Raw genomic sequence first — 13,593 nt, forward strand, 5'->3', positions numbered from 1 at the left:
GAGGGGCAGGACCCGTCCCCCCGCGGCGGCACCTCACCGCCCCGCACCGCCCCGCTCCCCGCCGGCCGGGGGGGAGGCTCGGGGAGGCTGGGGCTGCCGCCGGCCCCGCTCCGCCCCGCCGCGGCGCGGCCCCTAGCAACAGGCCGCCGGCGCCGGCCTCCCCGCCGCGGCCGGGCGCGGGGCGGGCCCTTCCGGTTCATGTCGGAGCTGGGCTCGGCGCGGAGGAAGCCGGGCGGCCATCTTGGCTCTGCGGGGAGCGGCGGGGGGCAGGCAGGGAGAGGCGGGCAGGGAAGGAGGCAGGCGGGCGGGCAGGGCGAGGCGGGCACCCAGCGCCCGGCCGCGGGGCGCCGGCCTTCTCGGGGCTTTGAGGCAGGGCCGGCATGCGAGCGGCGGCCGCGCGGTGAACAGGGGCTGCGGGGGGGCGGAGGGTGGGGAAGGAGGAGGAGAAGGGGAGCCCCCCGGCTTGCTCGGGAGACCCCCGGCTGCCGCCGCTTCCTCCTGCGAGCCGCTGCCTCGCCTCGTTCTTCCCGTCCCTTCCCCTCCCCGGCGCCCCATGAGGCGCCGCCGCTGAGTCCCGCGGAGCCCGGCCCGGCCGTCGGATGAGCCCGGGGGAGGCGGAGGAGGGGATCCCGGGGGGGATCTAGCTCGGCCGCCGCCACGCCGCCCCCCGGTCCTTCATGCTGGCTGCCCGCGACCACCGGCTCCCAGCAGCAGCAGCAGCAGCAGCAGAAGCCCGGCCCGGCCCCAGTGCGTGTGTGCGGCCCCGGCAGCGCTGCCGCCCGAGCCCAGGAAAATGTCCACTCGGACCCCGCTGCCCACGGTGAACGAGCGCGACACCGAGAACGTGAGTGCCCGGGGCAGCGCCCCGGCCGGCCCCGCTTCGTTCCGGGGAGGTCGCCGAGGGGGGTGGCGGGGTGGAGGGAGCCCGGCCGGTGCCCGGGGCAGCCCCACGGAGCTGCGGTAAGCAGCGGGCAGCCCCTCGGCTGGGCAGGGTGGGCTGGGTGACCTACACGGTGGGCCTCGGCCCTGCCTCGTCTGCAGGGCTCTGAGCGGGAATGTCACCTGTTCGGGGGGCATTAAAAGGTGCCTCGTATCGAAATCAGCTCCCTAACCAGGGTTCCCGTCCTCCCCCCTTTTAAAATGTATTATTCTAGACAAAGATAAGGTGCAGGAATCGCCGTTGTGTTTACCAGGCCGAGTCAAACGCCGTATTAACAATAACACAGGTCGCATGCTAAAAAGGAGGGGGGGAATAGTTGTACCGCATGAGCAGACAGCCAAAAATGAAGCTCGGTGGGAGCCTCCCTTTCTGCACACAGAACCGTGTGGCTCCTGTGCTAAAACTCCCTCGATCCAGTACGCCCTACCTAACCATTTATCCTTTTATTGCTTGGGGAAAATGTAATTGCCTATGCAGAAGGGAGTTGTCAGTCACCGTGGTCGAAAACGAGTTGATCGGTGAACTTGGTGTTTAGCTTTCTGTAAAGGCTGTCTGATGTTTTTTACAAGTCAGATGCTTAACTTGACTGGGGGGAGGGGGGGATTTTTGTGAGGTCTTGTGTATGTTTTTGTCTGACATAAAAAGTGTGAACGTTGGTTAAAGATCAGGAAAAACTGTTGGATTGCTCAGACCATAAATAGTCCAAGGAAAGTGATGGTAGCCCCATTGTTTAAAACAAGACCAGACAAAGCGTTGGAAAACATGCTGCATGGAACAATTACTGCATTAGGAGGGATTTGGATTTTATTGACATAATAGGCACTTCTAACTTCTGTGATCTTTATTTGTTTTAGCACTAGATTCAACCTGCAGGCTAAGGGCTGCATTGAACAAAAAGCTAGCTAAGCATATTTGGTTGTAAAATCTCAATGAGCTTCCTGCCTTGTGGAAGAAAATAATTAAAGTACTATGTGGCTCTTCCTATGCCATAGGGAGAGGTGATGCAGCATACTTCAGAAAATACTTTACAGAGTTTATGCAGATAATTATTTTAGTCTAGAAGTAAACCTGGCTGAGGTTTTCAGGCTCCACATAAATGCATGAAGGCCACCCAGTAAATCATTTTTAAAACTGTTCAGATCAGGTTCTCCAGTGTAGTTTACTCAGACTCCGCTACAGGTAACTCGGTGGTAGAAAGGCTCAGCATATGCTTGAGGAAATACACAGCTCACGAGCTGTGTGTTCTCCCACTTGAAGTTAGGTTTTACATATCCTCCACTTAAGGCACCTTGTTCGCACTTCAGAATATTGGTCTAGCACTTCTCTTTGGTAATCTCCATAATTTACCATACAGGGATTTTCTTACTTGCAGATGGATAGCCTTAGGTTTTGATTAAGGCATATCTTTCAACTGCAGTAATTTGGGCTGGTGGCCACAGGAATACCTGTAGGTATTGATATTGACAGGGAGTGATTAATCTGAGTAATTGCCAGATCTGTTGAATCAATGCCAGGGCACAGTGCTGTATCCCTCAGAAGGCATGCTCTCATGTTTTGACCATCAGCTATGTACAAATTCACCAAAATGTATCCTGTCCTGCCTTGTTTACATTGAAATCCACGTTTAGTCTGTGTGAGTTACTGGTACAGCTGGGAATGGATACAAAATTACCCCAGGACTATTATTTTTTTAAAATACAAAATGTAATGCTCTTGATGCTTCCAGTAATTGCTCTTCCACCCCAAAGCTTGATGTGCTCTTTTGGCAGGTAAATTGAGCCCTTGATATTCTGTCACTTGAGAAGTTAGTTAGTGCTCCTAGGACTCTTTGAAGCTCAGGTGGGAAGAGGCTTAAGAAATGCCAAAGTATTCAGCCAGCCTTTGGGCCGTGGTCAGGGAGCCCCTGAACGCCTTCTCGCTGTTGGGAAGGTTACAGCTGCTGACAAAGCCTTGGCTGGTGTTGAATCTGATTCAAGTGTACTGATCATAGTTTATCCATGCCTATACTTGCAGTTTTGAAAATGAAGTTAGCCTCCAGAATGATGGTGAACATAAATTATCGTTGCCTATGCTTGCACTTAACCACGTTCAGCAGTTGGCAGTTCCTGTGAAGTAGTCATGGTCTAATTGTCAGTGCTTTTACTATTTTTTTTCTTTTAAAGCAGCGTATACCACTTCTTATTGAGACGTTTCACGCATACGCTGCTGAAGTGGAAATACTGTCACAGTGAGTTTCCCCAAAAGCCACTAGCAGCAATCAAGCCATTAGTGCCTTTGAGATTAAAGAATTTGGCTACGAGTCACCTGGTTTTGAGAGGAAAGGCATCCCAGATGATCTGTGATCATAGGAACTTCACACTTGGACAGTTGGAAGCTGGCTGTTTGCCTGCAAATGAGCTGGCTCCTCACCACAAAGGTGGAACAACTCCTCGCTGGTGTTGTCGCTTCCAGCAATGGCTGCCAGCTGCTTAGGGCACAGACGCGAAGGAGAGGATCAGATCTTCTCTGTCATCTGCAGAATCACATCGTGCGTGTAGGAGAAGCAACAGAAGCAGCAGAGACCTCCTTTGCCCAAAGCTGGGAGTGAAGGTAGATACAGAAGAAGGACCTTTAGGTGACAGAAGAGTGAGTAAACCTGTTTTACTAGTGGTGAGGAAAAGAGGAGATTGATGGAAGAGAAAGGAGTGTGGAAACACAATGGAAATGAAGATAGATGGTGGAAAACAAAAGATAAGAGGAAGCACAGAGGAGCATATATATGGCAGGATGGAGGACAACCAGTGACGAAGAAATAGGAGCAGAAGGAACAAGGTTTTGGACCATAGGACAAATATTAATTAAAAAAAAAACCAGGAGTGGCAAGGCGATAGAGAACTGTAGATAGAAAGAAGGAAAGACAAGTGGTATGGAGGTTGGTTTATTTTTTATTTTTTAAGAGCATGAAATAGAAAAGAAAAAATGTAGGCTTAATTTTAATTTGTGATTATTGCACAGCTGTTTTTCGGGGGGGGGTAAGGTAACTGCTTTGAATGTTAGTTCTAGACCAATCTGAATTGAAAATGTAAGTAATTTGAGTAAAAGCGAGACTGAAATACACTCTTATCTCCGTGACTGTGCCTAATGTGAAAAATTTGCTATTGAAGAATGCCAGTGTGATGGCAACTGTGCTTGTACAAGCCCATACAAAAAGGTTCTGTGCAGTGAAAGTATCTCATTTAATTTTTTATTTAAAAAATAGTAAAGATTAGATTCAAAAATTTACTTTTAAGATACTGCAAAGGCTAGCATTACCTCTTGATTTATTACCAATTAGATATGAAATGCATTAGAGCCAACGGTACACAGGCTTGCATTATTCTATATATTATTTATCAGACTTCTCCTATTACAAATAGATCTGTAATCAGAATGTTTTCTTCCGTAAGTGATTTTTTTTTTTTTTGTAAGAAGGGGGTGAGGAAGTGTGCCTGTGGCCAAAAGTTGTGGTAGACTTTCTTCTACAGAGACAGCTACCTTGTCTCTTATTTTTCACCAGTTATAAAAGTCCTGTTTTGAATTAAATAAAGTGAAGGTGACAAGATAACTAGGAATAAAATATGTTTTAGGAATTAATCTGGGATGTAATTTTCTATTTTTATTATTTATGTTTTCTTTTTATCATTTTCAGAGAGCAGGAAATGGTTTTTGTGCCTCTCTTAGAACCTGCGATACCTGATAGGCTCAGTGCTGCGGTGGTTGTACTCAAAAAATACCTGATCAGGTGGTGCGATACTGCACTTCACTGACTGCAAGCATTTTCACATCTTGAAGGGGGATGGTTTGCTCTTCAGCTCTGCTAAACAATCTGTGCTGTATCATTTAATCATTCAGTTTCACTGTCAGCTTGACCAGCGTAAGGCTGCTGCAGGAATCAGTCTTGGCTGCCTCTTCCCACCTGTGGTTTGTGTTGGCAGTAATTATCATGTAGCTGTACAACAGGTCTGGTCAGCTCTGTGATCTGACTAAAACTAATCCTCCAAAAAAAAAAGTGGTTTTATCCCCATTCTGTGTGGCTGCAAATGCTGACACAAAGGAGAAGATGGGATTTTCCAGTTCAGGTGGGAAAGGCTAGAAACACTTATTTGGGTTTTGTTTGCTTTAAGCCAGTCATAGTACAGCACCTAAAGGCTAAGATAATGTAAAAGAGGGGTTTTAAAAAGACATGACTGAGTGGTGCGCCTTTCACAATTTGTGTTCGTGTCTTTCTGGGAACTAATTTTTTTTTTTAAGATGTTATTTCAGTAGCTAAGAAAACTAGCTATGGAACCTTACCCCAGAAGGAGCTCAGACTTTGTGTTCCTGTGTTTCATCAAATGTGACTCACGTTGTGACCTTAGAAGAAGCGGTCTGCACAACAGAATACAACTACAGAAATTACTGAATGAAAATAAACAAGAGGAAATATGGGTTTTGGTACACTAAACTTGGGTAGGCTTCTTTCTAGGCTTTCTTACCAAATCACGTAATACCCTTACCTGCCCAATTCTCTATTTTAATTCCAGTCGAGAAACGCTGCTGTTGATGTAAGCAGACAGTTCCCATTAACTGCACATCTCAGGTGACTTAAGCCTAAGGAATTTTAAGAGTAGAGGCATTTGTCTTTCTAGATCTCCATTTCATCTGATACAGAAGTAGCATGTGTCTGCAACTTCCCCTTCTCAGTCAAGTAATGCTGCCCCGTGGATGTCAGCCAGATCAAAAACGGAGGTCACCTTTTTTTTTTTGGCTTGTGGCCTGTCCAGGTTGGCTCCACTTAATGCAGAGATCACCTGCCCCTAAAAATCTTCAGAGTATGTGTGGGGAGTAGGTGCCTACTGCTGTTAAAAGATAGACCTGTGATAACTGCAGTAAGCCTCCCAGATTCAACCCTTAGGTATGTAACAATTCTTGGCCCGTGCAGCAGCAGCTTGTTGAGCTCTGTGTGTGTGTGTATACATATAAACAAAAATTAACTTTCAAATAAAATTCGTTCCTGCAGGGATAAAGCCTAAACAAAGTTTCCTATCTGCAAGCTCAATGTGGTCTTTGAAAACCAACCGTGAGGTTGGTTTTTTTATTTTGTTTAGCATGTAATTACTGACAATGATGATTCTGGAAACAACTTAGTTGGCAGTATTGTTGATGAAGGATAGAATATGGTTGGCTCTTCAGCTATTATTCCCCAGGCTGATGTCAATAAATATCCATTTTAATCAGCAGTAAAGAAACTTTGGCTTGAAAGATATGGTAAATGTCAGATCTTGATAATGTGAAGCAACAAAAGAGCTTTTAGAAAGCTTTTCAAGCCAGCCCCAGACTTATCTTTTTGACTGTATAAGCAGGATTTCTTCACTGTTGTGTGGTTCAGCACTAATCACAGAATTGCAAATTCCCTCTTTCATACGCTGTATAGAGTATGAACCGAACAATATCGAATGCATCAACGCAGCGTGTGGCAGGGAGAGGTGCAAAGGACTCCGCACGCCTGCGATGGGAGCATCTTGCCTTTTCCAGAGGCTGTTAGCGCTCATCCTCCGGCTCTGTCCCAGCCTGATCTGTAGGGTCAGCTCTGTCTCTTAGCCCTCCACGCAGGTTTTGGGACCATACAAGTTGAATGCGAGCCTCCAGTTAGTAGCATTCCCTCTGTAAAGCAGCAGTCCCTGCTGTCAGCCTCCATCAGGCTGCCCCGTGCAGGGAGGCAGATTGCTGTGCTCGGCTGGTTTGTAGCTGCCTTGTCATGACACATTTCTCCCTTTTTTTCCCTCTTTCTTTCCTTCCCCCTCCCCTCCACGCAGGGAATTGGGAATGTGTGCCAAGGGGTATAGTCTGTGTGTGCTAAAGATGGTATTTACTCTCCAGGTTCTCCCTCTAAGCTGCTTGTTTGACAAATATGACCCAATTAAAGCGGCCGCTCATTTTCATGAAGTGTCATACCAGTTAAATAAACGAGTACAGCGGGCTGAGAACTGTGCAGTGAATCCTTCCCCTTCTGACAATGGAAGCATCCAAATTAGCGTTTTCTCTCCTTTACCAGCTCTAATGCATTCACAGAAGGTCTGTTTATCTCTCTTGCTGAGTTCTGACCCTCTCAATTGTTCCACTTGATCCCAGCAACCGTAATGGTTATCACTTCAGTGAATAAATCTGCCTTTGTGGATTGGTAACTGTAGGGCCACGTCTGGGAGTATTTTCCTTTGTAAGACAGCATTTAAAATTTCATGAGATGGAAGCCATGTCTGTTCCTCCTTAAGATTGATTATGTAGCAAGCCAGTTTAAAAGCTGTCTTTTAATGATATGTGCTGGAACCAAAGAATTGGTTACACAAACGTAAGCAGAAAAAATCCACCTCCCTTGGTGTCCTGCTTCATGCCCTGGTCAAGGGTAGGAGGGAAGTAAAAAACAGGGTAAGCACAAAATATCCCTACCCGGTATCTTTCTACTATGTTATTTTCTTGTATTTCCTATCTTTTATAATATTTTAAAATAAGTCATGATTTACGGATTCCCTAAGCAGTGATTTGTATTTAGACAACTGTGGCTAAACGTTGCTGTGAACCCTCTTAGTGGTTACTAGAAATTTAAGTCTTTGTTTTGACTTTCCAGTAGAATTCCTTCGTAAGCAGTTGCAGGATGCCTTACTGTGCTTTTTCATGGTTATATCTGCACAATAAGACACTCCCTTTGTGAATATTTTTAGGGCTAACCTCTTTTCTCTTACGCTGAGTAGTACTCAGCAGTCTGTGTGTTCTTAAATATTTTAGTGATAAATGCAAAGTAAAATACAATGCATTATTAGGGTGGGCTGCAGTGAAATTAGTCTTCAGATATTTAATTTAAAATACATTGCTGTTTTAAAAACCTGTGTTTTATGTCCTGATATGGTTTTCTGTAAATGAGTGCTATGAAAGGCGTGGGGGATGAGAAATTCCCATGTGTTTATACGTTGTACCCCAGTTCAGGTAATTAAGATATTTACTCCATTTCAAATGTTCATCGTGTCCAGGAGTGCTGAGATTATTAACACTGTAAGGGATAGGCTTTATTTTTTTTTTTTCTTAATATAAGTAAAAATGCTAAATCTTATGAGACTATCATGGTTCTTGCTAGTCTGACAGCTCTCCAGGAAATTCTATGATATTGTTTCATAGCATTTCATACAAATGTGATAACAGCTAGGGTAATGAACGTTCCTAGAGATTTTTGTAAGATTAATTTTTCATACTTCAATGGGTTGATCAGAAAGTAATTTTCACTATTGTGTACTGCTTTAAAAATATTGATGCTATTTGTCCTCCCTGATTTAGAAAGAACGCTTCCTTATTTACTATCAATAAACATGGATTTTTGCATGTCTTGGCCATTCTAATTTCTTAATGTTTTTCAGCTCTTCAAATGGATATCAGAGGGTCTCTTCCAGGTGTTTTCTCAGCTGTTGGCACCACCTTAAATATTAGAAGAACTCTGACACTTGTCATCCCCTGTCCTGTATTTCTAACGCTCTGGACGTTAAGAAACCTCTAAACATGCAGTTACTGGATAAAGCTAACACCTGCCAAAGAGATCTCAGTTACCAGCACCTTCATACCTCATTTGCTTTTTACTTTCTTTTCTTTTCTTTTTCTTTCTCTTCATGCTAATCATTATCTGGCTATGAAAGGATGTCGGCTCATCATTGGGGGAAGGCTTTTGCGAAAAGGTGGGTTTTGTGTTGTGTTCCAAATATAGTAGGTCTTAGGCTCAGCCCCTCCCTCGCAGTAAGGTCTCTCACAAGTGGAGATGTTTTACTTCATTTCCGAGTCCTTCAGGGTTGAGTAATACCAGGGTGGGGTTGGGGTGGGGGGGCTGGGGAAGAATGCGTGTTTCTGAGAGAGGTTATTTCATTGGCTTGAAGCTTTCTAGTTGTTTTTTTTTTTTTTTTTTTTTTTTTTAAGAGGACCCTCCTACTGTGTGCAAAAAAAAGTCTTTGAAGTCTTTAAAGGATTTTAAAATTGAACTTGATGCATACCAAGATACAGAAGAACAGGCTGTCTTGCTGTGAATGGAATTTAGAAGACTTTTTTTTTAAAAAAAAAAAAAAAAAAAAGTGACACTGGCTAGCCCAGGGCCACACAATGTGTGCAGTCTCCTTGCTTCAGTCCCCATCTGCAGCATAGCAGTCTCTCCTGCATTGACTATTGCATGAAGAAAGGTGTTTTGGGAATCCCTCAGGCATGGTGTCTGTCACAAGTGCTATGCTTACGATGAATGCACATCCAAGAGACACCACTCATCTACCACAATCTATGGAAATATATTACAAATAAAACCATGCTTGTTCTAAATGTTAGGCTCTTAAGACAAAACCCCTTTCTCCTTGAAGGCTTTAGCCCTACAAATGTGGACCAGGGAAAGAAGTATGAGGCTGAGCAGAATCTAGACATTGGTGGATTGAGGGAAGCAAAATCTTTAGTGTTGAGGGTCTGCTTAGGAAAAGACAAATGACCTGCATCTCGATGAAGAGAGCAGAGGATGCTATTGCTATTTCTTCAGGGCGAGGTAGGAGCTGTTAATCTGTGGTGGCAGTTTTGCTGCCTCAAAGTAGCTGCTGAGGAAGCTACCCTGGGAAGTAGCCAAGTACAGTCAAATGCTGTACAAGCCAGTGCCTGACTTGAACATTTCCCTGACCATCTATATTTGTACTTTTTGCCTACACCATAGAAGTTTTTTTTCCCATCTACCTACCACGGCTTCTCAAAAATGATTTGGGTGGGAGCAACACTTTTACTGGGTTTTGAGTTTATGCTTTTTAGTACTGTATGCTACCAAGCCCTCTTCTTCTTTCATTTCCATAAGTTAAAAATAAATAAAAATCCATGTTGAAACTTGGAGGCTGTTTTCTGCAGTTTTTAGGAAGTTTGTGTTTTGTTCAACATAATGATTCTGTATTTGACAGAGGAAGGACTTGCTGATGGATTTACTTATGTGAAGTGAAATAAAAGTCCAAATTAGATATTCCTGTAAATGGACAGATTTCTACAGAGCTGAACGCAGCTATGAACAAGTCAGTTGGAGAGAACTGAACTGCTTAGGAACACACAGCTTGATATTCAAAAAACACAGCTGAAAAAGGTCATATTCTTGAAAAGAAATAATCAGAGTTGGGGTGGAAATGCAAACCTCCATACAAGGAGATTGTGTTAAATTTATCAACACTAGTCCAAATAAGCTCACAGCTGTTAATTCTTCCCTTTAAGTGCAAAGCTAGAAAGCATGAAAAAAATGATAGGACACAAGAATTCATTCCTCAACAGAGGACAGTGAAGCTCTTAAGATGTGTTAATGTGTTAGCATGTGTTAGCATGTTTTACTACACAGAACAGAGTACGTTAGTATAGGAATATGTTAGCAGTGAAAAATTCTGTGATTCTATGATGCCTTTTACCATGTGTATTGCTTATGCAGGGTAGAACGTGAATAAGATCAGTCCTGAATAGTCTCTGCACAGATTCCCTGGTTGGGAATATGTTGTACCCACTGCCCATGTCTGAACTGCACCGTAAGGTAGCTCAGGTCTGACAGTTGTTAGTTGGAGCACAAGACAGCAAACACACAGATACAGTTTTCTGGCTTTTGTGTGGTTTAAAAGCTGCCTTCTTGTTGAATCCACGTGCTGGGGAGCTTAAGGGGAGGTTAGTAAGTAGTAAGCCCTGCATGGAGGTAGGTTGGCTCTTGCTAAAGCCAGTATGCATGCCTGTACTGCATGCCTGGGTGTGGAAGGGCTCTTGCCTGAGCAGTTCTGCTGAACTTCCCTTTCTAAGGCAGGTTTTCAGCTCAGCGTAGTGCCGTGTAAAGCAGTGCAACTGTATTCCTAGGGCACTGTACTTGCAAAAAGTGAGCCTTCCTCTAATATATCCAAGAAATATCCTCATGGTCCTGTACAGGACATCATGGTACATGATTACAGGGGGTAGCAATGTAGGAGGATGTTCACATCCAGCATCAGCAGTTGCTACTTTTTTTTTCTAGCTGGTCTGAATAATGTGACACTTGAAGGTACCAGAGGAGCTGACAGGGAAGTTGTCTGCATTGTCTATTGCAAGGTTTGTTAGGAGTCACAGTTCAGTGAAGCACAGAGGGTTGGCGCTGATTTGCCACTGCATGTAGGGATGGAGAGGATGGCCTGAGCAACTAGCGCCAGCCTGGCATTAATGGCATGCAGAACGGTGACGTTGTTGGTACAGGATTTCACTGGCTTCAGTAGTTCCTTCAGCTGGGCAGTTGGTCTTGTCGATCCTCTCCTTGAGAATGCTCGATTGGTAAGCACTTACCAGTTGTCAGGTCTCGAGACAGTATTGAAAACAAGGAATTGTTATCAAGCACTTGCATTTCTACTGGATCTTGTTATGGATGCGCTTTTTGTTCCTGTGCCTTTTATCATTGGCTTGGAAGAATTGTGTACTGCTGCTCGAAAAACTAGGATAGAGATTGCTGCAATATTAAATAGGGCAGGATGGGCTGATCACAGGAGCACATCATAAGCTGTGTGTAAGGAAACTGTATTTCACTACAGCCCAATGTAACATCGTTGCTGTTTTCTCATGTGTATGAAAGTTGTGCTAAGGGACTGGGAAGCAATCATTTTTTAAGAGTTGGGGTTAGTTTGGGGTGATCAGGTACAGATGCCCTTCAGCAGAGCGCTGAACAGAAGATGTAATCAGTGTTTAATCTTCTTGCAACTGCTGTCGGTATGGCTCGTCCAAGTTCTAGCATAAACCCTAACAAAAGATGTTGGAAAAAATAGAAAGGGTTCTGAAAAGAACTACAAGAAGTGTTTCCTAGTTGTTAGTTATTCTTACAGCAGTCTGTTTAGGGAGTTCAGTGTGTGTGTATATATATATGTGTGTGTATATATATATATGTATATATCTTATTAAAGTGAAGGGGTCTTGTGACTGGCATAATTAAGTGCTATATTGGAAGTGGAAATCTGGTAACAATATAGTAATGAGGCCATGAAGAGAAGCTAAAGCCAGATTAGTACTAAAACGTTATATGCACCACAGTTTTTGTTCTCTTTTTTAATAGTAACTATTGAAACAATTTTCCAGGAGTTGCCATAGCCTTCCTCTCAGTAGTATTTCTTAAATGAAATGAATGTCTTTTTAAAAATAATTTGATCACAGCTGTTGCACTCAAATTAACAAACCAAGGAACTTAAGATGCCAGAGTGTATGGTCACAAGGTCACATCAGGTTATTACATATTGTGAACTTGCCAAGTGTCATGCAAGCGTGTATTTTTTTCACTCGTGCTGTACCATGGTTGTTAGCTCTTCAGTTCTGATCTCTCATCCCTTTGCTGCAGTGATTTTCAGACTGAGTGCTGCCGTATGCCATGGTTTTGGCTGTCCCCGTTGGGTTTCAGCAAGAGCAGCAGTAGGAGAGCTACAACTGGCACAGAAAGGAGATGGAAGGATAGGTAACTGGATGGGGCCCATTGGGGCTGAAATAAACACCATGGGAAGTGTTAGAAAGAGCAGAAGGGAGCGCAGGACACATGGAGGTAACACTGTGCTGCTGGGTATATGATACAGGCCTCATGGAAAGGGAGAAAACTATTGCAGTGTTTGGGAAATAAGAGGAAATGCTACAGTACAATACAGAAAGTGTACTTAGTCATATAGAAAATGTAGGTTTTGTTTAAGAAACGGGACAGCGTGCTTAGACAACTTGAGAGGAAAAACCACCTCTACATGCTGTTATTGAACATTCTTTTCTTGTAGGCTAATGTATCTGCTCTATTTTTTTTTTCCTGAATTCCCAAAGTAGTAGAAAAGACATAGAACAAAATATACTTTGTTCTGCCAGTGGATAACAGGCTCAATATAATCTTACCCTGGGTTATGTGTTTAAAGACCCTCTTCTCTAAAGGTGGTGCTTTACAGAAAAGTTGAAGCCACCTATAATGTATTACAATTAAACAGGTAACTGGGCACATTGATGCAAATTCTTGTTGCATATTGATGTAACAGATACCTAATAATAATGATTTTCTAAATAAAGAGGTATTTGATACTAAGGCACTGAAACAAATAGCATCTTAGCTAGGCCTCAAAATACTTAGGACTGTTTTGAAGGAACCTCAAAGTTTTGTCTTCTAAACTGAGCTGTGTTCTTGGGTAGAGTTCAGGCAGAAAATAGGGCTGCTTTGGCACTTGGGTTGTAGCAAAGGTTTAATTGAGGCTAATGCTTTAACTTCTTGATGAATGCTGTTGCTTCAGAGAACTGTGTAATCAACAAAAAGAACGAGCAGAGAGAGCTAGAGAACTCAACATTTTAAGAGGAAAGAACTAAACAGGACAATCTTCTTTTTGTCCTGAACCTCCTCTGGGTGTCTTCAGGCAGGCAGCATGACATGGGAATTCTGGGATGGCAGTAAATTTAGCATGTCATCTCTGGGTAGCTGAACACTTGCTCCACATTTGCAGACCAGTGAGCATTTCTGAGTAATGCTTTAATTAGTGAACGTGGCATGGAGACCTCAAGCATGAGTTAAGAGCTAAGGGACGTGAGGGGGACCTGCTCGTTCAGAAACAGGCTCCCTACCAGGCAGTGAAAAGGTACTTTGCTGTTACCCTAGCCATGTGATCTGATGA

At 43.9% G+C, this 13,593-nt stretch overlaps 1 protein-coding gene across 15 annotated transcripts in view; it reads left to right on the forward strand.

Moving 5' to 3' along the window:
• The first annotated feature begins 238 nt into the window (after positions 1-238).
• Positions 239-13,593, forward strand: part of MARK3 (microtubule affinity regulating kinase 3) — a 63,744-nt gene continuing 50,389 nt past the window's right edge. For 5 of the 15 annotated variants that reach the window (XM_035327898.1, XM_035327902.1, XM_035327899.1 and 2 more), the window contains exons 1-3: positions 240-450; positions 728-844; positions 8,617-8,655. In XM_035327898.1, the coding sequence (XP_035183789.1) occupies positions 794-844; positions 8,617-8,655 (90 nt within the window). In that variant the 5' untranslated portion in view covers positions 240-450; positions 728-793. Of the gene's footprint in view, positions 451-727; positions 845-3,146; positions 3,852-8,616; positions 8,656-13,593 lie in introns of those variants that run through there. The other 10 variants (XM_035327893.1, XM_035327896.1, XM_035327894.1 and 7 more) reach the window with 5 other exon arrangements.

This window comes from Oxyura jamaicensis, chromosome 5, assembly GCF_011077185.1.
Source record: "Oxyura jamaicensis isolate SHBP4307 breed ruddy duck chromosome 5, BPBGC_Ojam_1.0, whole genome shotgun sequence".
NCBI classification, from domain to species: domain Eukaryota; kingdom Metazoa; phylum Chordata; class Aves; order Anseriformes; family Anatidae; genus Oxyura; species Oxyura jamaicensis.